Source organism: Gouania willdenowi, chromosome 6 (genome assembly GCF_900634775.1).
Source record: "Gouania willdenowi chromosome 6, fGouWil2.1, whole genome shotgun sequence".
NCBI classification, from domain to species: domain Eukaryota; kingdom Metazoa; phylum Chordata; class Actinopteri; order Blenniiformes; family Gobiesocidae; genus Gouania; species Gouania willdenowi.
The window spans coordinates 19426142-19450547 of NC_041049.1; the positions used below are offsets into that span (position 1 = coordinate 19426142).

Genomic DNA, 24406 nt, shown 5'->3' on the forward strand with positions numbered 1-24406 from the left:
AGAGGGTTAGATCGGAGAGGGAGGAGGGCAGTCGAGCAACCGCACTCACACTGATATACTAGCAAAGCTCTCAAATCTCACACATTGGGAGTGAGACACACGCATTTCAACCTGATGTGAGTCTCTTGAGTGCGTGCATGTGCGCAGCTGATTCATGTGTGTGTGTGAGAGTAAACCCACAGAGGAGAGATGGACAGGTAGCGAGTCTCACACACGCACACGCACATTTCTTCTGGAAGTGTGAGCCACACATATGATTTATAGATAAAGTTATTCTAAGTCTGCTCGCTAAATTACATCTGTTTGTATATTAATTACTAACCTTGGATGATAATCACCTGTCTCTTTTATTAGATTCTACCTAAACCGCTGCATCAATTTATCATGTGCATGTCCCATAGAATTAAACCAGGGAAATTGCACACACTATTTTTCTTTGTACCCGCAAATATACCTTTTTTTATAACACTACAGAGTACAGAGTATGTACACCTCTTTGTACATCCAACCTTCAAACACATACTCATTTATCCATAATTGACAACTCTACTTAAGCTCCTATTATATGAATACATATCTGACGGGCACTGTACTAGTTGTTTAAATAGAAGGACGAGCATCCCCCAACTTTTAAATCATGGGTAAATTATATTGTTCATTTCTTGAAATATAAGAAAGTAAGATACACCCCAAGAGGCAGTGCCCAGAAATGTTATGCCATCTGGAAACCTTTTATAACTCACATAGAACAAATGAAACCTAAGGATACTGTAAATTAGAGCTGATAGTCCCACCACTATTGGGTAAATTCTTTATTTCATTGATTACTCGGTTGTTGTTTTTTTTGTTTTTTTGGGGGGGTTAGTATATGTATGCATACATATATATAAGCATGTATCTGTCTTTGTGTGTACATATGCATATATTTATTTTGTATATCTAATATACCTACTATAAGTTTAAACTTCTGTTATTGATTATAATACATTGAGAGAATAGTTCTGCTGGAGCTATGGGGTGGGGGAGGGGGATGTTTCACTCTTCTTAGTTGAAACATCATTGAAGATGATGTTTTAGTTTGTGTGTATAAACGCAAAAGAAACAATAAAAAAGACCTTGACAAAAAAAAAGGAGCGAGATAAGGGCAAACTACTGTAAGACGTTTCTGCCTCCATGTTTTCCATTATAGGACCCTATTGCAGGTGGTGAGGTTCTTTGCGTGTCTCACCCATGTTGTGCAGCACCTTGTCCCTCTCCAGCTGTGTGTCTCTGATCTTGTTGTGCAGCATCATCAGCTTCTGCTCGTACTGCTGTTTGAGAGTGTGCAGCCGTCGCTGGCTGTTCTCCAGCTCGTCGATCAGCTTCTGCTTGATGGCGATCTCACAGGTGATGTTGGCCAGGTCAGCCTGGACGTTTTCTGCACAAAGACACACTTTAGATGAAGGGTGCCAAAGTATTTTTTAGTTCAGGGGCCAAATACGGACCAGTTAGATTTCATTGGGCCCAAGATTATAGATGGGGGTAAAAAAGGAACAATTTCAACATCATTGTGCCCTCGTTTTCAATATTGGTTCAATTTACTTAAAAAAATATAGATTTTGTGACAAATGTTTGTGTAATTTAGAGGAAATTTGTGTAACTGTTTGGGAGAAAATTGCAAGATTTGTGGAAATTTATTCTACAATTAAAAATGTCTACATTCATGTGATGCAAAAGAAAAATGCACACCCCTAAAATTATTGTCAAGTTTCATTTAATTGGTGAATTTGAGATAACTACAACTAGATTTTTTTTGATAATTTACACAATAATTATTGTTTTCTTTGACATTTTTTACTTACTTCTGCGGGCCGAATTCGATGCTCTAAAGCAGTGGTTCTCAAACTTGTTTGGCTCAAATATCCCCCCTTTGTCCGACTACAATATTTTAGTTAAATAACTATTTTAAAAACAACTATAGAGCATAATGATGGAATGAACACACATTTAAAAAAAATCTCATTTTGTAAATAAGTGGAAAGAATCAGTTTGTGCAGTGGTTCACAGCCTTTTTTGGACCATGACCCCATTTTGATATCAAGAATTTCTGCTGACCCAAAATAATTTTTTTTCTAAAATTTGTTTCTTATCATGCTTGAGCTCAGATATTTATTTTTTTTTTTACTACATTTTAATTGAAGTCGATTTATATTTCACAAAGTGAACGTATGGAAATGCAGTTGTTTAGGATTATTTCCTGTCATCTCTGGATTGGGACGACGACTGACACTTTAATCCTTAATTTTCCACTCTCTCGCTCTCTTCTGTTTGACACGTGCTTTAGACGTTAAAATGTTCAGATTCAGGTTTAGTCGTCCCTGGTAGTTAATTGTACCCTTTTCATCCAGTTCTTCTGAGTCAGACTCGTCTGATGTTTCGTCTGCTGCCTCCTCGGAGTCCTCTTCTTCTCCGTCTGCCTCCTCACCCTCCTCACGATCGCTGCCCTCCTGGATCACATGCAATCCAATAAGAAATCAACTTCCTCACAAAACTCTCAAACTCAACAAACTTCTCATATTTTACCAGCTCAGCTTCTTCGGTGCTTCTTTCCTGATCATTGTCCGGTGTGACACTAGGGTAGAAAAAAAAAAAAGCATCGTCAGTCAATGAAAGAAGTGTCAACCATCAGGAAAAATAACAGTCTAAGGGTTACATGCGGACGATTACAGGTCATCAGATCATGAGCGGAAGTAGAGTCAGTGCACATGAATGATTATACAGTGATTTGTAGGGAAAGACACAATGATAATGATTACATTGGTAGAGTATCATGATGATATTCATGCTGTAAGTGGGATTTCAACTCACTGCGAGATGTAAGCCAGAAATTGGACCAGTCATTTTTCACCAATGAGACTGAATGAATTTAAGGGCTAGGAATGACTGATTACTTAACAGCACAGGTGTGTAACAGCAGGATTTTATATATTATTACTGAACTAAATCATTGACGCATTGTGATGCAATTTATGTGATAATTTCATGATGTCCTATGCCATTGTGTAGGTCAGAGGGGCACAGATCAGAGACTTTTTTGCGCATTTCTCATTTTCGAACTCCATCAAGGTATTGATACCCTGAAACCACACACCAATGTTGGTTATCCTACCTTAAACAATTTCTAAGAAAAGCTGTCCCCTTTGAAGATACCTCGAACAGAGTAAAGAAAAACGGAACAAGGGCAATAACTCCGGAAAGAATAATTGCGCACTTCTCATTTTCGAACTTCATCAAGGTATACCCTGAAGCCACACACCAAATTTGGTAATCCTATCTTAAACAGTTTCTGAGAAAAGCTGTCCCCTTTAACTTGGACGAATGGACGGAGCACCTTTATCCCCCTTCACACTTTATGATAGGGATAATAATACTTCTGGGGCCTGTACTACGAAGCTGGATCAGTATATCCTGGATTTATCTCCGTCAGCGGGCTTCACCTAACCAAACGTTCTCCAGGTTAGGTGTTCATCCTGAATTAGCCAGGGTCGTAGTCCAGCATACACTGATTAAATCCAGGAAGTTAAAAAGATAAAAGGCAATCCAGATTCGTAGCACAGGCCCCTGATGCCCGGGAGCCATTTTTATCTATTCAAACTGTGGCACTGGACTATAGCTAGTTCCTGTTTAACGTCCACTGTGGAAAGTGATGTAACAATCCATGGCTGGTGGCATGTTCAGATTCTATTGCACAAAAAAACCCTTGTTATGCATTCATTATTTCCAATGTAGAAGAAAATAATTTTGGTTACGGTAAAACCAAATGTATTGTTATTAGTGGTAAGAGGATCTGATCAACATCTTGCAGTGAGGAGGTAAACACACCAATAGAGGATTACGAGGAAAAGCTTGTTAGGATATCTGCCTCACTTCAGGAGTGTAAAACCACCTGTAGGTGCAGAAAGAGTTAATGTCAGTCACTTTGGGAAATGTTTAGGAAGAACAATCAGGTACTGGAACACACAGATGGGGACACTGCAGCTGAAAGGTACAGTAGCTGGATTGTAAATCTGAATTGGAGCCATTTGTGGAGGTGGCAAACCTGGCATGGTCAGGCTCATGGTGATGGTTCTCCTCGTTCCGCTGCAGCCTTCAGAGAGAGAGGTGGAGATGAAGGTGTGGAGACAGACAAATGGTAACAGACAGCTCACAGAGTTTGAAAAGATGTGTGGAGAAAGTCATCAGACAGCAGAGAATTAAAGTATGGTAAACCATGTGATGAAAGTGACGGATCCCATCCTGGAATTCCTGTGAGGTACAGTCGGAAGTTCACTAAGCCTTAACAAACACACCTTAAACTGCGCACCAATGTTTAGATTATACAGCATGTCTGAACTTGTCAGAAAACCATTATCACTAGCTTTCACCATCTAATCATCCTAATCCAGCTCCATTAAAGAAATACTAGGGAGTTGTCTGGAAAATCAGGAGGCAATTAACCAAAACACAGAGAGCTAGCTAAGCACCTTCACCTTAGCAACAAACAATAACACTATTATTCCTTCTGAAAACCCCAAAAATGGCAGTGGTGAGATGTTTAACAGTGCGTAGGGTTGATTTAATACATAATAACTGGGAATGTTTATGAAGCACTTGATTGTCTTTGGTACAGAGAAGACATGCTTGCTAATGCTAGTTAGCTAACAAACTAGCAATGCCACACATTCCCTGTTCAAACCTTGAAGCGGGGAAGCTTCCTTAAATGTGAGGGGTTTTGATCCACAGTTATGGCTACACTTTATATCATAAAATAAGGTAAAGGAGCATAGGGCAGGACTTGTGAAAAAACAAATATTCATTTTCAGTATTTTAATGCTAATAGGTGACGAAGTGTTCAAAACCAAAAAGAATGAGCCCACACACATATCTCCCTATTGACTTGAACAGGCTGTGTGATGCACTTTGTACTGCAATTCCGGGTTCGAATTTCCCACGTAGCCCTACAAACATGACGTCAAATGACGATGAATGTGCGTTCTCGGCGGCGCACTCACGTAGCACCGTAAAGACTTGGAAGCCAGCAGCAGTAATTATGACATCACTGTGACTTTCTCAAACAGGTTAAACCAAAAGACTGACAAACTGATGAGAACTTAAACATCCGACCAAGAACTGGCTGCAACACTGAAAACGAACCAACACGTTACACCTCTGCCTGTCAGTCAGCTGCAAAGAGTTCACACGTGCTCCTGAGCCAACATGGCTGATGGCTGCAGTTACCATAATGGCCGTTGTGTCCCTATGGAGTCGGATTTCTTGATTCTGCCCTATGCTCCTTTAAGAGAGTCATGTTGGAACAATAAATTGTGCAAAAGGTGCAACTGACGTTGGGGAATTTTAATTGCAAGCCCCATCAAAGGATCAGTGACGTGCAGTCAGGGTAGGTAAGGAAGGCAGTGCCTCCCCATATTGTTTATAATATATCTTTTTATATCGTTTATAGTTTATAATATATCTAAAAAAAAGTGAATGTAACCATGTCGGAAATAAACTGAATAAATAAAATAAATAAATAAATAAATTATAATTATAAATGATTTATTTTTCAATTTCCGATAGCCTACAGTACCTATAAGTTTGAAAGTGTCAGCATTTTGTGTGTTTCATAGACCAAATGACTAAACAGCGCTATTTACTGATACGGCTGCACAGTCTCACTTTGCTGGAAGGCAGTCGGAGGCCACACCCCCTTCCAAAAGCACATTGCTGCTCTGCCTCTGTTCCCATAGCGTGCACATGCACAGTCAGTTCCCCAAGATGAAAACCATTTATGTAAAAAGGCAGCTCTCAACTCTGCCTTTGGACGTAGCCGTGCTATGCTAAATGCTATACATACCTTCAGAGTGCATTAGTGAATTGATAAAGCGTGGCCGCTGTACGTTCTCTAGCTAGTGGGCGGGATAACACTACAGGCAGGATGACAGCGCTAGAGACGATAAAGAAACTTTCTTTTGAGGAAAAAAGACAGCTTTTAAAAGATGGGAGACCAACACCTGAGCTACTAGACCTTCAGCAAAGGAAAGGTCAGAAAACGTTTCATACTTTTCACAGTGAATGGTACAAAAGGAAGGATTAGCTTTGTGGATGCGCCTCACTGAGGCTGTTACGAGTTGTTGTTGTTGTCATTTTCTCCGTGTTTCTGTGTTTCCAACAAAAACAACGAATGCGCTGCCATGTCATGAGATATATCTTGTTGGGAGAGTATGGAGGCTATATTGAATAATTGCTTATGTTTTTTTAATGGTGTTTTACGATGTTGATTTTGTTAGATTAACATTTGCCAGCAGAAACATATGAAATTGTCATTGATGGTCTCGATTTGCAACGTGCCTACCCAACCCCAGTGGTCACGGCACGTCACTGCAAAATATCATATATAAAAGTTGAGGTTTGGTCAAGTCATTTTCTTTACAAGTCCTTGTAAAGCAGTCAGGAAAAAAAAGAATGGTGCATTTGTGAGATACGTTGGCCGTCTTCTATGCACCAAGTCGTACACCGGTGTTGTGACAAAAATCTGTGACCTGACAAAGTTGTGTTACATGAGCAATGAATAGAAAAACAAAGCAATACCTCTTTTTCTTCTTTTTCTCCTTCTTCTTGAGTTTCTCCAGGTCTTTCTTAGCCATCTCGATGACATCACTGGCCTCTTTCTCAGGGGCAAGGAGGGCTGTGGAGAAGGATCCAGGACCACCAAACATGGAGGAGCGCGTGGAGGCCCGGGACAAATTCTTCCTCAGGTTCTCATTCATGGCTTCACTCTCGAACAGTTTAGCCCTGAAGAGCAAAGGTGAAGTTAAATGTAAAGAAGTGAAGAGCTGGAGTTCACAACATCAAATTCTTCCATACCAGTTGAGCAAAGAAAAAAGTCAAAGTTGCTCGAACAAAAAGTGATTTGTACCAACCTGAGATCTTCGATTTCTTTTATGTAGTTCTGAATCATGATCCCGATTTCCTCACTGCCTTCACCTGAAAATATAAGTATGCAACGATTTCATCAAAACTGCACAACTAAACAGAACAACAGCAAAAAATGTTTCGCCAGATTGAACAGCATAACAGCGTATCATATTGTTGCTCTGAGGTACAACAGATACAACTGCTTTAATATTTAAATCAAGCTTTTCACAATATCAGTTTTGAATGATTGGCAAGATTTAATAAAAAAAAATTCTAATCTGTCAGACTTTAATCTGTTTTTTATTTTAACTCACATACGGTATAATGTGCACCCCTTAATGAATTTGATGTAGATTTGTGTTTAAATATGGAACAAGTGGTTTTTGTAAGGCAGTGTTTCTCAAATGCATGTACGTGTACCCCTCGGGGTACATGATAGAACTAGAGGGGGTACTTGAGAGAGAGGGAGAGTGGAAAATGAACAAATAAAAGCATTAAAACTGGTTTTTATAATGTTTGATTTTAGTTAAAATGATAATCATAATAATGATGATGGCAATGATCGTTATTAAAACATGAATGAAAATACAAAGGTCAGTCTTGGTCCCTCATCAGGAGGCAGATGAGTGTCCGAAAATAATAAAAACTATAAAAATAAATCCATTCAGGAGGTACTAAATACTGTTTCATTGTTCACTTATGTTCTATAGTTGTTTATTATTTATTCATTCTGAGCAAAATGTAGTAGTCCAAGTGGGGTACTTGGATTCAGAAATAAGAGAAAGGGGGTACGTGAGCTTAAAAAGTTTGAGAACTCCTTGTTTTAAGGGACAGTTGGAGACCCTAGTTTTGCCCAAAATGCTTGCAGACACATCCCCACCTGCTTTGTTCAAAGCCTGGTTGGCCTGGTCACTGAGGATCTGAGTGAGTCTGGCTCTCTGGGCGTCGATGGTCTCCTGCATGGCCTTCACTCTCACTCTCAGATTATTGTTCTCCGTCTGCAACATTGAGTTCTCATGGACCAGGTCGTTGATGCCCTCCATGCCATCTTCACCCACCAAGCGCTTTCCCTGCACATGACAAGCTGTCATACAACACTGATTCTTTTTTTTTATCGTTCTCATGATTATTCGCTACGTACCGTCTTGTACTCCATTAACTCCATCTGCAGTCGGGCTATCTCTGTTCTCAGGGCGCTGATCTGCTGGCTGGCTCGGTCCTGGTTCACCATCACCTTGTTCTTGATGTTTCGGGCCCGGTTGGCATATTTCAACGTGTTCAGGGTCTCCATGAAGTCCCGGTCAGACGGGCTGATACAAGCAATCATCACTGTTTGACTAGACAAATAAATAATAGCCAACATTAGGGGTGTGCTGATTGTACTTTTTAAATACCGATACAATACCAATATTGCAGCCTCGGGTATTCCCCAATACAGATACCGATCCGATACAATAAAAGAAACGTACTTTTATTACTCATTTTGTAGTGTGGAATGTTAGAAAAGTCTTGATCAAGTTATATTACTTGGAGTCAATTGGTATTGGTGTTTGCTGACTATTGTTCCCTAACAGTTTTTAGTCAATATTGTTGTAGCTTTTAGGATTGGCCACCAGGGGGAGCTATTTTCTACAGAAAATGTTTTGAAATATTAGCTTTATAGTAATTTTAAAAGAATTATTTTTATCAGATATCTAAACATTGCTCACGACAAGCAGATAATAAAATAAAATCTGTGTTAAAATTAATTGCATTTTGCTTCATAGTTTTTTGTGTTTGTGGTATATACAGTATACATACCAAAATAATAGTATTGTATCGGTTTGGGAAAAAAGTGGTATCGGTGCATCCCTAATTTTAATCTTGAATATAAGAATATTCAACTATGAAGACAATAAATTAAAAAAAAACATCTAATATAAACAATATACAGATATTATATTGAGATTTTAGATGCAGGCCGATATAATCTGACACTTGATTTATTTTGCTGATATCAGACCGATACCCGATATCAATATCGGCTCAGTACACCCTTTATCCAAATCCATTTACCCTTCATTCGATTGGTAAGAATGGCTTACGATTAAATAAATCTGATAAAATAAAGGGTCATCAACTATATTTACAATGGGCCAGAATTTTCTTATCAGACGCTAAGAGCCAGGTGAGTTTCTTTGCAAATAAGAAAGTTATTTTATCACAGATACCATTTGATTCACAACATTTTTTTCATTCAACACTCAAAAACCAATTTAAGACGAGTTTATGCAATCTTCCAATTTTTGAAGTCAAACACTATATAAATAGGATGCTTTTCTTAATACACTAAAGCCAAGATTAGACTGCAGATTCAAATAACCATCATAGTGTAGAAGCTTTTCCAACTTCTGCAGTGAGCAACAAACAGATAAAAAAGAAAACCTGTTCATAAAACCCTATGAAGGATCAGCAGCAGCGCCACAAACCTGTTGCCACCTAGTGAGTCCTGTAAGAGCCGGGTCAGTTTGGAGTCTCTGTAAGGCACATGAGTGGAACGTTTGCTCCGATCCCCCAGGGCACTGATAACGTTTCCTAAGGCAAGCTGTAATGGCACGCGCGCACACACACAAGCACACACGCACACACACAAAAGGGATGGTTATACTGTTTGTAGTTTTTTTAATGCTAATATTGTGACTGGGCAGGAATGGCTGAAGTTTGATACTGTAAAACAAACACTAATCCTAAATAATGGTGTCTTTATTGGGGAAACACACATTGTAATTCACAATGTAGCCAATAGAAGTCTGTCATCACAACATTTTGAGGTCAAAACCCTGATTAAAAGAATTTGGCCTTAAGCATTTTGAAAACTGTTTTGAATAGAAAAATAAGATGTATCAAAAATAACAAAACAATGATGGAAAAAATAAATAAATAAATACACAAATAAAGTAAAAAAGTAATCCCCCCCGGCTTAATTTGACAGCGATGTCCAAGTTTTAATTTTAAAATATGGAAACTACAAAATTACAGTATATTGCTGGAGCCTCTGCTGTCAGTATGTTACTAGAAATAGAAAAAAAATCCAGAAATATACTGGAATTCACCCAAACAGTAATAAGCTGTAAAGTCATTTCACAGTATGAATACTATAAATATTAGTAAAGTACAGGCGTCTCTGCTGCAAGCACTTTACTGTTATTTTACAGAAAAATGCTTTACAGTGTTGTTTGTAATAAATAATATTCATAAAAACTTAAACCTCTAAAAAGCCAGAGTTTACTCTAACAGCCTCCTCACCAGCCCACAGTTGATGGAGATGCCCTCTTTAGCTCTGTCTCCTGTTGCTCCCGTTCTCTTAAGCCTCTCAGAACCGGCCAAATCCACAAAATGAAACTTTGCCGTCAGCGTCTCAAACTCATTGATTTCAGAGTCGTTAGCGAGACGATTGTCTGTTTCGTTGTCCTGGAAAGTGGAGAGAGAAAAACAAGAGAGTGCATGTGTTTCCACGCTGTTTGTGGTTGGTTTGCTCAGCATCAGGAAACCTCACGTTGTTATCAGCAGAGCAGACTCGCACTTGGCACAGGTGGATGGTGAAGATGGCGTGGGAACGTGAGCTCTGAACGTTCATCTGGGTGCTGGCGGTGGTTCGAGACAAAGCGCCCAGTTTTAGACACTGGATCATCTAGAGGAGATAGAAGCAGACACAGTGAATGGAACAAGGTGTTTTTCACCCTTTAAAGCAGGGAGGGGTGTTCAACTCATTGTAGTTTAGGGGTCCATCTCCATATTAGTACCAATGTTTTGATGCATGAATGATTTATACCTACATAAAATATCAAAGAGTCCAAAAAGACACTTTAAAAAAAAAAAATGAAATTTTTTCGCTAAAAATGATCAGATCGGAAACATTTTAGCTCTAATCTAAAGCCCTGAGTGAATGTCACCTTACAGCAAAGTATCAATGGTCCATCTCCTTTCCTTCTTTAAAATCAATCCATGACAATTCCTCAAAAACGCTGTTTTTTCGCAAAAAATCGACCAACCGGAATTTTTTTCCCATTACCTGGAATCCCCCCATTAGTACCAATGTTTTGGTGTGAGAATGGTAGGTGGGTATTGCATTAAAAGACCTACGACACTCTTCACACACAGACAGACAGACGGAATACCCTTCGACGGAGGTAGAGGATAAAAACTGTTTGGTCAACTTTTACCCCTCCTGGTTAAACGTAGTGTGAGCAGCCGTGATGTGGGTGCAGTGATAGTGAGAGTCATGGCTGACCTCGGCTGCTGAGGTGACGGTGCGGGTGGTCACTCCCACAGTGTAGATGCCTCCTGTGGCATCCTCATGGATCTTGATGTTAGATTTCTGCTTCCTGGTCTCCAGGTCTCTGGTGGTGTCGAACAGATCCAGGACCTCTTCGTTATAAAGCTGGTGGGGGAGGGGGAAAGACAAATAAAATCTGCATGGTGTCATCTAGGGTTGGGGTCAATTACATTTTTATATTACAATTAGGGCTGAACGATTTTGGAAAATAATCGAATTGTTATCTTTTTCCTCAATATTGCGATTGAATATGCGATTATTTTTAATGGGCCTCTTGTCATGTATTTTTTAATGAACACAAGCAATAACTAAATCTGTTTCATAATAAACCATTTCCGATTTATTTAAACTTTAAATAACTATAAAATATAAATTTTGAGGCACAGATTACAACAATAAAGCAAACAAATCTGTGGCTTTACCTCTTCAACATATCTAAATAACTTCACATTTCATGAAACATGTAAACATGTGGTCTGCACTTTTTAAACTCTCTGAACTTGAAAGAAGAATTTCTAATTGTTTTAAATTGCAGCCTTTGCAATTAGACAATCGCGTTTTATGATATCGCGATAATATCACAAATGCAATTAATCGTTCAGCCTTAATTACACTTACATCTTCAATTATCCATGTCAATTACGATTACGGTGACCAGCATTTTTTCCTAAATACCATTAAAATTACAATGATTATTTTTCCCCTGAAAGTCAATTACAATTACGTACTCAATGACTAAAGTTCAATTACAATTAATCACAATTACTGAGCCTTTAATAACTAATCCCATAAAACATATCTCCTATGATAATGGGTCAGTTTTGTCTTAAATCAGCTGTAAAATACACTAAAAAATATTATCAATCATCTAATTTGTTTCTCATCTCTTGGTTTCATTGTTATGCTTCCTAATCAATGAGAATATTGGTTTTAATATTTTGGTGTGGGCGTCTGAGACTTTTTTCTGTCAGTATAGCCCTCGGTTTGAATGATTTTTTAAATGGTAAAATGATCCCAAAGAGGTAAACTTAAATCTGAAACATATTGAAATATTTTTGACTATGTACAGTATGTGTAAGCCATAGAATTGGCTGATGGTTCCACAGTTTTGCTTTTAATTAAATTGTAAATGAGTTTTTATAGAATTTACATACTGTACCAATTACAATTACAAAGTCAACTATCTGAACAATTATAACAGCAACAGATTTTTCCAATTACAATTACAATTATGCCATAATTGTAATTAATTATGTGATTAAAATTGTAATTGACCCTACATCATTTGCATTTCCCATGCCTTGTGGCCTGGACTCAGCTGCGTCCTAGGCAGCTGTTAGCAGCCACTTGTTGGCTGTTAAAAATAAAGCCTGGCGCTGACCTCAGAGGCAGCCTAATGACAGTTTAATGGCAGGTGGGTCATCAGGGCACTTTAACAAGCCCTCTGCTGACCTTTGACCTCTCGCTGTCTGCGTGTTCTTCTGCTTCTGAGTGGAACTGAGGTCGATCGCGTGTTGTTGCTTACAAGAGCGTCTTAATATAATAATAATTTCTGAATTACATTTATTGTGCGAGTTTGTCAGGTATTGTTCTCTCCGTGTGTGTGTGTGTGTGTGTGTGCACCTCTAGGAACTGTGCATTGATCTTGAACTCAGGAACAGGCCGTCCCTGCTCGGTGGCAGCTTGTCTGCGCTCTTCGATCCCTCTGAACAGGTGGTAGACGGCCCGGGGAATGATGCCCAGCTCGGCCTCTCCGATGTTGACATCGAAGCCGGTTCCCATGGTGTAGGTCTTCCCTGAACCCGTCTGGAGTCAAAAGCAAAAGCACTCGTTATTGATTTTATTTTTAGTGGAAAAAAGGGCTGATTATAGTCTGTAACCCATGTTATTATGGTTTTGGTTGAAAAGCATTTGCTTGGGTTGAAATGCTGAAACATTTTACACTTTAGTGGGGTTGGTAAAGCGTGTGGTGTTGCTAGTCAGGAATTGTGGGGGTTGATCACCAGGGTGACAAAGAGGAATGCAACACTGGGTTCAAATTCACACGTCGCCCCCTTTTTTTTCCCGCTGCACTGACTGAAAGACAGCCTGACACCAATGTGTGTGTGTGTGTGTCTAAACTTATAGACACAAACACACGCATATGTAGAAAATAATGTGTGTATGGAGCTAGAATGTGCACGAAAAAGCTGGTGTGTAATAGTTTTTATTCTACGAGTTCACACACCTGTGCCATGATAAAGCATGTGTGCTGAGCTGCATTGAATGTGTGTGTGTGTGTGTGTGTGTGTGGATTGTGAAAGGCCCTTTGACAGGAGTATAAGAGGATCGGGAACAAAGCGGGGGAGGATAAAGAAGCGGAATATTAGGAAGAACAAAGTTGGAAAGTGCTATTATTCCTTTTTTCATGTACAATTTAAGCTTTTATATCAGTTAACACTTCAAAAATCCGAGCCTTCATACAAATCTCTTATTTTTCATTGATGGGGCACTTTTTTGTGTGTTTTTTTTAAACTATAAATAATGAAATACCTCTGAAGGCATTGTTTAAAAATTGCAAATTGTATTCTACATTATATTATTGCTGCAATAAGAGGCCTGGAATGACCTGACAAACACTTTGCAAAGGGTAATGCTCCTTGAAAGCTACAATTCCTAATGGATTTTAGTTAAAATCACCACCCCCCACCACCATTCCTCAATTGCCATTTGCACATTTGTTCTTTTTCTTTCTTTCTGTTATTGTTGTTATTTTTCTAATTATGTATGTTTACATTTTTTTGCACTATTATCCTGTTAGTATTTATATTTATTTTTGTTCTTACTCTCTTACGCTCTTATACTGTATGGACTGTGTTGCTGCAAATGTGAATTTCCCCTCATGGAATTAATAAAGGTGTATTCTATTCTATTCTATAAATACACAGAACATGAATATAAAGTATCTTTAATAAAAAGTGAGTTGTAATACCACTTTGTGTTTCTTGTTTGCAGTTTGGAAACAATCTAATTAAGAAGGTTCCTGCACTAAAAATATTAGTAATAAATAAACACCCATTTGGCTTGTTAACAACTGACTAAAAAAAATTGTGATTCATTTTGCAGAAATGTACCAAACAATGATGCCCACACTGTCCATTGTCTGGTATTTTCATTAAACGAAGAGTTGAAACCATCAACTGATAATGTCCAACAACCTCCTCGACATACAAAACATTTAATCATCCACAGTGACGTGCCGTGAGCACTAGGGTTGGGTAGGCAGGGCGTTGCAAATCGAGACCGCCAATGTCAACACCAATGACAATTTCATGTTTCAGCTGGCAAGTGTTAATCTAAAAACACCTTTAAAGAAACATAAAGAATTATTTAATATAGCCTCCATACTCTCCCAACAAGATATATCTCATGACACGGCAGCGCATCCGTTGTTTGTGTTGGAAACACAGAAACGAAGAAAACGACAACAACAACAACTCAGAACAGCCTCAGTGAGACGCATCCACAAAGCCAATCCTTCCTTTTGTACCATTCACTGTGGAAAGTACGAACAATTTTCTGACCTTTCCTTTGCTGAAGGTCTGGTAGCTCAGGTGTTGGTCTCCCATCTTTAAAAAGCTGTCGTTCTTCCTCAAAAAAAAAGTTTCTTTATCATCTCTCGCACTGTCATCCTGCCTGTAGTGTTATCCTGCCCCCTCGCTAGAGCAGTGGTTCCCAAACGGTGTGCCGTGGCACACTGGTGTGACGTGAGGCAAGTCCGGGTGTGCCGTGCGATTTTGTGACCACCATAGATTATTATTTAGAGCCATATAAAATCCTTGTCAACAAAATCATGGACGAAATCGACCAATGAAAACGAAATCTACTGTTAAACGCAGAAACGGACAGAATCAGCATGAAACACCGTCAATGTGAGGCAAGGAATGTTTTTTTCATGGGGAAATGTTAGGCGCGGCGCCCTCCCTCTCCCATCCTGGCTGCATTAAACAGCGCCTAAACCACCACAAACACTGTCTAAACTGCCAAAAAACTATGCAAATCATCACTGACTGAGAAATACAAAGCCACCAGTGCCCGTTTTATAGGCACTTTGCTGTGCCTATAAAACTCCCTACGTTTCTCATCAAGTGCAGCGGTGCTCCATGAAAACATGAGTCAGCTTTAATCAGCTTCACCTGCTCAGAGTGTTTAAACATCTAATCAGAGCTACAGAAGATCTGTGGGAAACGTTGTTCTGTTGTTGCGGACGAAACCATTGATGCCAGAGATTGTAGAGTCTGAAACATCGTAGGTTAATGATAGCTTCTAATACTTTAAAATATGATGGCCTCTAGTGGTGAAATAACTGATGCATCTTTGCGAACATTTACTTTTGTTTAATCATTACGGTCTGGAATGATGTCATCAGGATCATTCGAATAAGGTTAATTGTCAAAGGTCAAATTGTAATACAGAGGCAAAATCTACCTACATTTTTAAAAAAATATTTAGTTAATAAATATTTCACAAGTAATATAGTTGTCTTTGTCACATTTTATTTGCCAATAGTAAATAATTAAGCACATTTACAAATATTGTACATTAAATGAGTGATAACGGCTGTTTTGCACAATAGGTGTGCCTTCAGGTTTTTACTTGTCCTTTGGTGTACCTGGGGCACAAAAACTTTGGGAACCACTGCACTAGAGAACGTAGCAGCGGCCACGCTGTATCAATTCACTAATGCACTCTGAACGGACGTATAGCATTTAGCATAGCACGGTTACGTCTAAAGGCAGCATAGCAATCTGCCTTTTTACGTAAATGGTTTTCATATTGGGAAACTGACTGCGCATGCGCAAACACATAAACACAGGCTATGAGGCCCAGAGGCAGAGCAGCAATGGGCCAGCAATGGGAGAGGGTGTGGCCTCCTCCTACCTTACAGCGGAGTGACACTTCCTGCCGTACCAGGAAATAGCGGTGTTGAGTCATTTGGGAAATTGAAAAACAAATTATAATTGTATTATAAGTATATCAAATTAAAATCAAAATGTCAATTCACCCTTGGGTAGGCACTGCCTCCCCTGACTGCACGTCACTGATAATCATACATCTTAATAAACTCATTGATAAGTTGTTCAAACCTAATGCTGGGACATTGCATTGTAAAATTAATGAAGTTAAAAAAAAAAAAAAGAAAAGAAAAAAAAAAGAAGGAAAAAAGAAAAAAAAAGTAAAATTAATGAAGTTGATGCTTGATCTGACAGGATGTAATTTAAAAAGTGCGAATGAAAAAAACAAAAAAATTATAATAACATAAATGTACATTATTTGTCAAGAATAATTTTGTGCATTGCTTAATTGGGGAAAACATGCAACACGAGCACTGTGGGAGAGTGAAGAAAAACAGCAAGTTTTCATCAGAGTTTGACAGTTAAGGTGAGCCTGATATCAGAAATATCAGACACTTGCTTTATCTTATTGGTTCAAGTGTTTACATGAGACATTCAAAACTCCTCCCAATGAAGAATCTTATAAAACATGGCAACAAACCAAGATCTTTTCTGGATGTCTGTCCAGGTAACGATGAAGGCAACAGATTGTGTTACCTTCACACAGATCCTTTCACTCATTCTCTTATTGCAAAGCAAACATATGTTTTGTTCATACACGACAGTTCTATCGATTTTTTCTGGGGTTTTCCAGAAAAACAAACCATGGCTATAAGCTGTGGCCCTGTTAGACTGCTGTCCTGGCATGAAGTCGTTCTAATTTTGCTACGATTAAGCAATAAACTCCCTGTTCTTCATTTCCCTCTAAGGCTGGTCTATCAGAGCCAATACAAAGCTGTAGTGATGAGCACAGGTACGGACACGTTGGATGATCTGACAGCTGAGCTGCTGCAGGTCTTATTTCCCTCATTATGTGATACCATATGAACACACCACATGATAGACGGCATAATAAAAGGTGAACACATCTATGATTAAATCTCTAAAATAGTGACATTAGACAAATTACAGCACAGCAAAATGTATTCAACCATTGGCCTCAATAAACTGACAACAGAAGCAGAAAATCTGCTCCCGCAAAAATGCTGTAATGTAACTTCAAACCTCAAGTAAAGAAGGTGCAGTGTGTCACTTCATTCTCACTTCAGAAAGCGTCTAATTAAGGAGGTTCTAATGATGAAATTAATCAGTAAATACAATTATTTCTTTTGCAAATGAGTGACAAAACGTTGCGACTGATTCGCTTAGCGATGTAACAAGTAAAAATGCCAGCAAAAATGTACAGTTTTTTTGTATTTTAAAAAATATGCCTTTATGCAGATGACAACCTAATTTACATTAAAAAAATCTTTTTCATCCATATATGAAATTAAAAATCTAGTGCCACATATTTTAGGCAGTACTCAACACACATAAAAGTATTATAATAGTGTATAATAGCAACAATGAGTTAGTTCAGTGGTTCCCATTTTTATATCACAAATTTCTGGCAACCACTGAGACATTTTTTCTCTAAAATTCATTTTTTAATCATGTTTTTTTAATAGTGTGTTACAAATAAAAAGTAGCCAGAATTAGTGCAAAAAGTGACAAGATGCACCAGCTCAGAAATTTTTATACTGCATTTTATTTGAACTAGATTTACATTTGAGAAAGTAAAAGTATATAATACTTTTGTTTGAGATTGTGTGTGGAAAACATAATAATAATAATTAAAAAAAAACAATCAGTAATTTTTTTTACAATGACTAGACATTTCTGGTGACCCCACAACCTTGGGTCACAGCCCCAAGGTTGAAAAATTTGAGTTAGTCTGATAGAAAAGCATAAAAATAACAAAAGACTACATGGGTTAGCCATGCTGACTTGTCCATATGCTTTGAAAAAGGGTTGACTTCTTCAAAGACTGGACTGATTTACATTTGATTTTTGACTTTACAATTAGACATGTTTGCATGGCGAAAGTTATACAATTGAAGACACATTTTAGTTTCTTTAACACTTCATTTAGCAATAAACTATCTCTCTCTAGGGTATGATTTTTCATTAATTCATTGATTTCAAGGCCAAACAATCTCTTTCATTTTCACCTGGTACAATGCATGGTTTTCTCATGTATGTTAAAGAGTCTCTAAATTGGCCAGCGGACTGCATGTGTGTGAACCAATGGATATGTTTGCTCGCTCGGTGGTAGACTGATGTAGTATTCAGGGTTCCTACAGGTTTCTTCAAGTCAAATTCAAGTCTTTTTAAGTCCTTTTTAAGACCATTTATATAAAAATTTAATACCTATTTCACGGCATATTTCACAGACCTACCGGCAAAGAAAAACACTTTTTTTTGTTTGATCATTTATTTCTCAAACAAATGTGAAAATGTGGACTGCGTAAAGCATTACGGAAGAATTATGTAATATTGCAGCATAATAGTGAGTAGGCCTACTTACGCTACAACACCACAGCACAGACCACAGACAACAAGCCAAACAGAGGTGTGAAAAACCAAAGAAATTTTCAGCAGACCACAAAAAAAAAAAAGATTGCTTAACACAGTTAAGTTGTTTTTTTAACATTGCTAACATTAACCAATCTACTTATTCCATGCTGGGAATATGGGGAGTACACTCTTGAGCAATACACAATTAAAATAAACTCAACAATAAATAAGATTACGATCACACAATCAACCCCTAAGTTCTGCACTCTTAGCAGTGATCTCTTTATCAAGGAGAGCCATTTCTGCCAACTTCTCCTTATGGCCTCTCCGCAGGATGTTGGACCTGGTGATCAGGTCAGTCATTTTGCTCCCTGCCTTCGCTTCAGCCTCCTCAGCCAGCCTGTCCGCATCCCTAGCCAGACCCTCAGATACCTCCTGTATGCATCTTCGCTTCACCTTCAACTCCTGAAGACAGTCCTCTGCCTCCTTCCTCTTGAGAGCCTGGTCTTTTGCCTCCTTGTTCTTTCTATTGGTCTCAAGATGGATACGATACCTTGTCCTAGCTCTTGCTACACTTGCCAGTAGCTGTTTACTGAGTGGAACCTGGGTATCGGGTTGAGAAAAGAGAACCAGAGTCAGTGACAAACTCAAGAGACCAACTATGTATGTTGATTCTATCAACTTTTAAGTCAACAACATATTACTAGTCCAGGCAGGGGTCATCTTACCTGGGTAACACCTCCATGTTGTATGATGTAGTCACACACCAGTCTCCGTGTGACCACAGTGTCCTCCTTCAAGTTATCTGACTCAACCTCTTTATTGATGGAGAATCCACGTTCAACCGTAGCTTGGCCGTGGGAGAGGATGAGCAGCTTCTTGCAGAAGGCCCACAGCTCTGGATAAGGCTCCATGGCACTGCACAGGAAGACGTCCAGCCTCTTCTGCATGGGAGGAAAGGAGAGGAAGTCCTCACTCCTGCTCTCCAAGGACAGGAGACTGTCAAACTGCTGCAGTATGACGTCCCCTATGACAAAACAGATGAGAAAAAATAGAGAAAAACATTGATAAATCATTGGGCATTACCAGCAAATCAGATTGAGGATAAATTCTTGTGAAGTCTATAATTTGCCTCTTATTCCTACCTGCAGAAGTATCAGTTAGCTGTTTATCCTGAAGAAACCTCTGAACCAGCCCTTTCATGTGATTCCTGCATCTTTCGGGTTCTCTGTACATTACTGACGGATCCAGGCACACCAACTGCCTAACAGTCAGATACTTGAGGGGGCTCTTGTCCTGCACTTTCCTGATGATGTTACACAGTCCCTGCATGCACTCTCTCTTGAACTCTAGCACCCTGAGCTCTGCACCTTTGATGCTCTACAGAGAAATTAGCCATGAATATAGAACATGTCTTCACTGACCTGGTTCAGCCTAACCATTTGTTAAACGATCTTTTGAAAACATCACACTACCTTAAGGACCGACTCTGCACCTAGACCAATGCTGATGTCTTGTGGGCTGAGCCAGATGGTCTTGTCTGTAACATCCAGTTTGGTCAGCTGCAGGGCAGTGATATCGTGGAGGACTTCTCTCTTTATGAAACGTCTGAGTAGACTCTGTCAACAGACAAACACAGAAATGTCGGGTGTGGCACATTAATCACCAACATCAAATTGTCTGATGATGATGCACAATGTAGCCACTATTTCTACTAGACATCCTAACCACAAACCCCATGTTGTTAAAATGTATCAACTGAGCCCAATCAGTGGTTATTATAACGTTATGTAAATTATCACCATCATCAACTCGGTGAGATCCTTGGGGAGGAATGGGAGCACAGGATTATCTGTCTGATATTTTTTCAAGAAGGGAGTGAAGGTCCTGGCAAGTGCTGCGTAGAACTGCAATTTGGCCAAGATGAGTGGATCCTTTATGGCTGCTGCAACTGTGTCATAGGATGCTGAGAAAGAGACAGACAGACAGACAGAGAGGCAGGAGAATTTCAACTTAGCCATATTACAAAAACTATGACAAGGCCATACCAACACCAGGATTAGGACCAGAGGTGGAAGTAATTAATTACAAATACTCAGATCACTGTAATTAAGTAGTTTTTTGGGGGTAGTTGTACTTTTATGAGTAGATTTTCAAGTCTGTAGTTTTACTTGTACTTAAGTATTCATTAATCCATGTAATCTACTAAGTTACTTTTAAAATCATAGTTGAGTACTGAGTCCAATTTTAATTCCTATCCAAAGCTTTTATCTGCATTTTTGTAGCCAGTAAGGTGATCTGATAGCAAACAAGCCGATGGAAACCGGGTCATGAGGACGGAAAACAAAACCAAACAAAAAATGGACGTTAATGATTGATCTTTCATTGATTCTGAATGAAGAATTTAACCAGTTAAAATGGATTCATGGATATTTAATCAATAGTCGCGGCTCCTCATGTCATTTAGTTTTTTGTCTGCCGGAGACATTTACTGAATAAGGAAACAAAAACTTCAAATGAGGGAAAAATGAGGGAAAAACACTTGTTTTGTATCTTATCAATGATTAATGATGAATAGATTGTTGGTGTTTTAACTTTTGGTAAAGGAAAACACACAATTTCCAGCCCTAGTCTGGAGAAGTGACGGTGACATCAGCCGTTAAAAGGAACTAATACTCTGATTAGGGCTGGGCGATATTTTTAGGCCATGTCACGATACACGATATATATCTCGATATTTTGCATTACCCTTGAATTAACACTTTGATGCACAAAATCACACCAGTATGATGATTCTATATGTCTACATTAAAACATTCTTGATCATACTGCATTAATATATGCCAATTTTAAACTTTCATGCAAAAAAGGGGATATCACAACTAAGTCAAAGTTGACATAACTGTATTTATTAAACAGTGAGTGGCTCAAACATAAAATTGTCAACAGAAAGTGCACGTTCTGTGCAAAATTGTCACAGAGACATTTCAAAACAAGACATTAGTGCAGGATGCAACTCACATGGCATTTCAAAACACAAAATTAAAGTGCACTTTTTGTACATAATGCCACTACAATATTTTAAAACAAATAGTGCCCTTTTGTGCATATTGTCATTAAGATGACATTTCAAAACAACACTAAATTTAAGTGCACCTTTTGTGCATAATGCCACTAAGATATTTAAAAAAAAAAAAAAAAAAAAAAAAAAAAAAAAAAGTCCGCGAGTTTAACGGTATGGTCATTTTCAACACCGCACAGACTACAAGCTGCGATATATCGAGTATATTCGATATATCGCCCAGCCCTAACTCTGATTACTTTGGACTTTTACTGGAGTATTTCTCTAACACCAGTACTTTTACTCTGAGAAATATTTTAGCAAAATAACAGTACTTGTACTAGAGTACAGATTTTCAGTACTCTTTCCACCACTGATTAGGACACAGTCACAGACCTATTCACAGCATTTAAGAAGGGCCTACCTGTCCCAGGGTTGGAGAGTCTCTTTGTTTTCACAGCTTCCATGTACAGGAGAAGTGATGGCCAGACAGCCAAGGCTCTCTCCACAACCGGAAGGTTTTCTACCCAACGATGGGCACAGAAAGACAGGGGGAACACACTGGACTTGGTTATGGTGATGTAATCCTCTCTCCTGGCAGGCACATTGTGAAACAATGTGTGCATTGCTCTCAGCAACTTGTCCAGCTGCCATGCACTGAACCCACACTTGAATGCGTTGTGTAGCGTGTGTAAGCCACAGCTCCCCACACAAATGAGCTGAACACCTGAAGGTTTCATTGGAAACTTGATATTAAAAAAACAAATTCTATGTAGCAATGCTCTGTAGCACGTTTAAATAGTTTATTCAATGTAAAAGTGCACAACAAATAAAATTAATTTTTATAATTACAAATGGGTCATATACATACTCACACACACAGTAATGGCATTATAAACTCCTCACCTCCGTACTGCTCAGATTGATCTTTCTGGAAAATGTCGAAGAGTTTCCAGTTCACACTGGGCCCATCCATTGAAATGGACACCAAGTGTCTGAGGTCCAGTTTGTCCATACATTCCTTAAAAAGGGTTGCATTTGGTTACTCAAGATGAGCAGCACACATTGTTAGAGACACACACACACACACACACACACACACACACACACACACACAATACTAGTACTACACATCATTATACTATAAGGCACAGTTGTATACTTGGGTCAGTTATATTTTAGATTTTCAAAAGACCAAAAAAATTTACTGAATCAATTCCAACATTTTTAGAGTACATGACACATCTGTTCACTTGTGCATCTGTGCTATGAAAAAGGACTGATTAGGAACCTTACAGACGACCATTTATGTATTCTACTTGTACCAACATTATTCTTTCCATAAGTTATTAGAATTTTTATAGTGATTGTTTTTTATGTATTTTATATGTTGCTTTGGATAAAAGTGTCTGCCAAGTACATAAACATAAAAAATAAACATTGTTAAGGCAAGTACATAATTGGTCATGTGACATTGCTTTTACAGGACGATGTGTGCCCACAAAATTATATCAATATAGATTGAGAAACATTTAGAATAAAAAAGGTTATGCTTACTTTGAGATGTGACAGCAGGTCTTGTGCAGTGGAATGTCCCATAAACTGGGAGCCCAGGTATCTGGACTGAACCTGTCCCTCGTCCCAGAAGCGAACATGCACATCCAGCTGTTTGTTTTTTGTTGTCTCGTTGAGGCTCTCGTCGAACATAAGAACGAACGGCGATTTGTTTACTTTGGACACCAATTCCTCTTTGATGTGAACCGCTAAACCAAACTTGGCTATGTATGCCGTTTTGTCGGACCCACAAGTAAACGTGGTAGCGATGTCGGAATCAGGGAACATGCTTTTGAAAAGCTCTGAAATACCCTCATTTCCATTGTAGGACTGATGTTTGGCGATGGTGTTAAGAGTCCACAACACCTCTGCTTTCATTGTAGGTGTGAATCCAAAAGTTGTGCGCAGATCCACTCTACCGTTAGCGGTCGTAACTGGAGGGGCTGTGCTAGCGCAAGCAGCTGGTTGGTTAACGCTATCTTCTGCTTCAGGCGCGTTAACAGTTAGCTGGCTAACGTTAGCAGGTTGAAACACTCCGTCGATGGAAAGTGTTTTCTCCTTAGCTTTGATAGAGTTGATGTGCTTACCTGACTTGGCATGAGACTCCAAAGCCTTCACACCCATGTTACCAAGCTGAATCTTTTTTTTGCATACTGTACAAAAAGCCTCAAATACGTTGTTGTCCACCGGTTTTAACCAGTGACAAAATGCTTGTTTATCTTGCCACGCTTCATTAAATTTACATTTCCCCATAACCTCAGCATGAAGTGGGTCTACATGCGATGTGCGTCCCAGTCGACGTTGACGAGAGGACGTAGAGAGAGAAGTTTAGGTCAGTCTGTCGCAAAGTGAAGTGTTCGGATCCGGGCGGCGTTGCGTTCTCAATTATTGGTTCCGCCACTGTTTATTTAGGCTATTACGTTATTTAATCAAAATAATAGTGGTTGACAAATGGAAACTTTAGAGAGGTAAATGTGATACCTGAAGTTACTGCACAAATTTCAAGACCCAGATATCAAAATTCCAGACTTTTTCAAGTCTTTTTAAGGTATTATTTCCCAATTCATAAATTCAATGCTTTTAAGACTTTTTAAGACCCCGCGGGAACCCTGA

At 38.8% G+C, this 24406-nt stretch overlaps 2 protein-coding genes across 4 annotated transcripts in view; both read right to left on the reverse strand.

Annotated features, from left to right (window-relative positions):
• LOC114464586 (kinesin-like protein KIF21A) overlaps window positions 1-24406 on the reverse strand; it is a 68915-nt gene that overhangs the window by 23162 nt on the left and 21347 nt on the right. For 2 of the 3 annotated variants that reach the window (XM_028448933.1, XM_028448932.1), the window contains exons 3-15: window positions 12872-13054; window positions 11204-11353; window positions 10469-10603; window positions 10219-10383; window positions 9402-9517; window positions 8075-8270; window positions 7814-8003; window positions 6939-7002; window positions 6607-6810; window positions 4079-4126; window positions 2563-2611; window positions 2375-2486; window positions 1229-1417 (exon numbers count right to left, since the gene is read on the reverse strand). In XM_028448933.1, the coding sequence (XP_028304734.1) occupies window positions 1229-1417; window positions 2375-2486; window positions 2563-2611; window positions 4079-4126; window positions 6607-6810; window positions 6939-7002; window positions 7814-8003; window positions 8075-8270; window positions 9402-9517; window positions 10219-10383; window positions 10469-10603; window positions 11204-11353; window positions 12872-13054 (1801 nt within the window). The remainder of the gene's footprint in view (window positions 1-1228; window positions 1418-2374; window positions 2487-2562; window positions 2612-4078; window positions 4127-6606; window positions 6811-6938; window positions 7003-7813; window positions 8004-8074; window positions 8271-9401; window positions 9518-10218; window positions 10384-10468; window positions 10604-11203; window positions 11354-12871; window positions 13055-24406) is intronic. The other variant, XM_028448934.1, reaches the window with a different exon arrangement.
• On the reverse strand, window positions 18749-24400 carry LOC114464587 (uncharacterized). Its single transcript, XM_028448936.1, has 8 exons — window positions 23297-24400; window positions 22646-22760; window positions 22164-22466; window positions 20481-20644; window positions 20154-20297; window positions 19824-20058; window positions 19407-19705; window positions 18749-19281 (listed from the first exon to the last, which is right to left on the reverse strand). Exons 1-8 carry the CDS (start codon window positions 24044-24046, stop codon window positions 18925-18927), a joined length of 2367 nt encoding a protein of 788 aa, XP_028304737.1. The 5' UTR covers window positions 24047-24400; the 3' UTR covers window positions 18749-18924.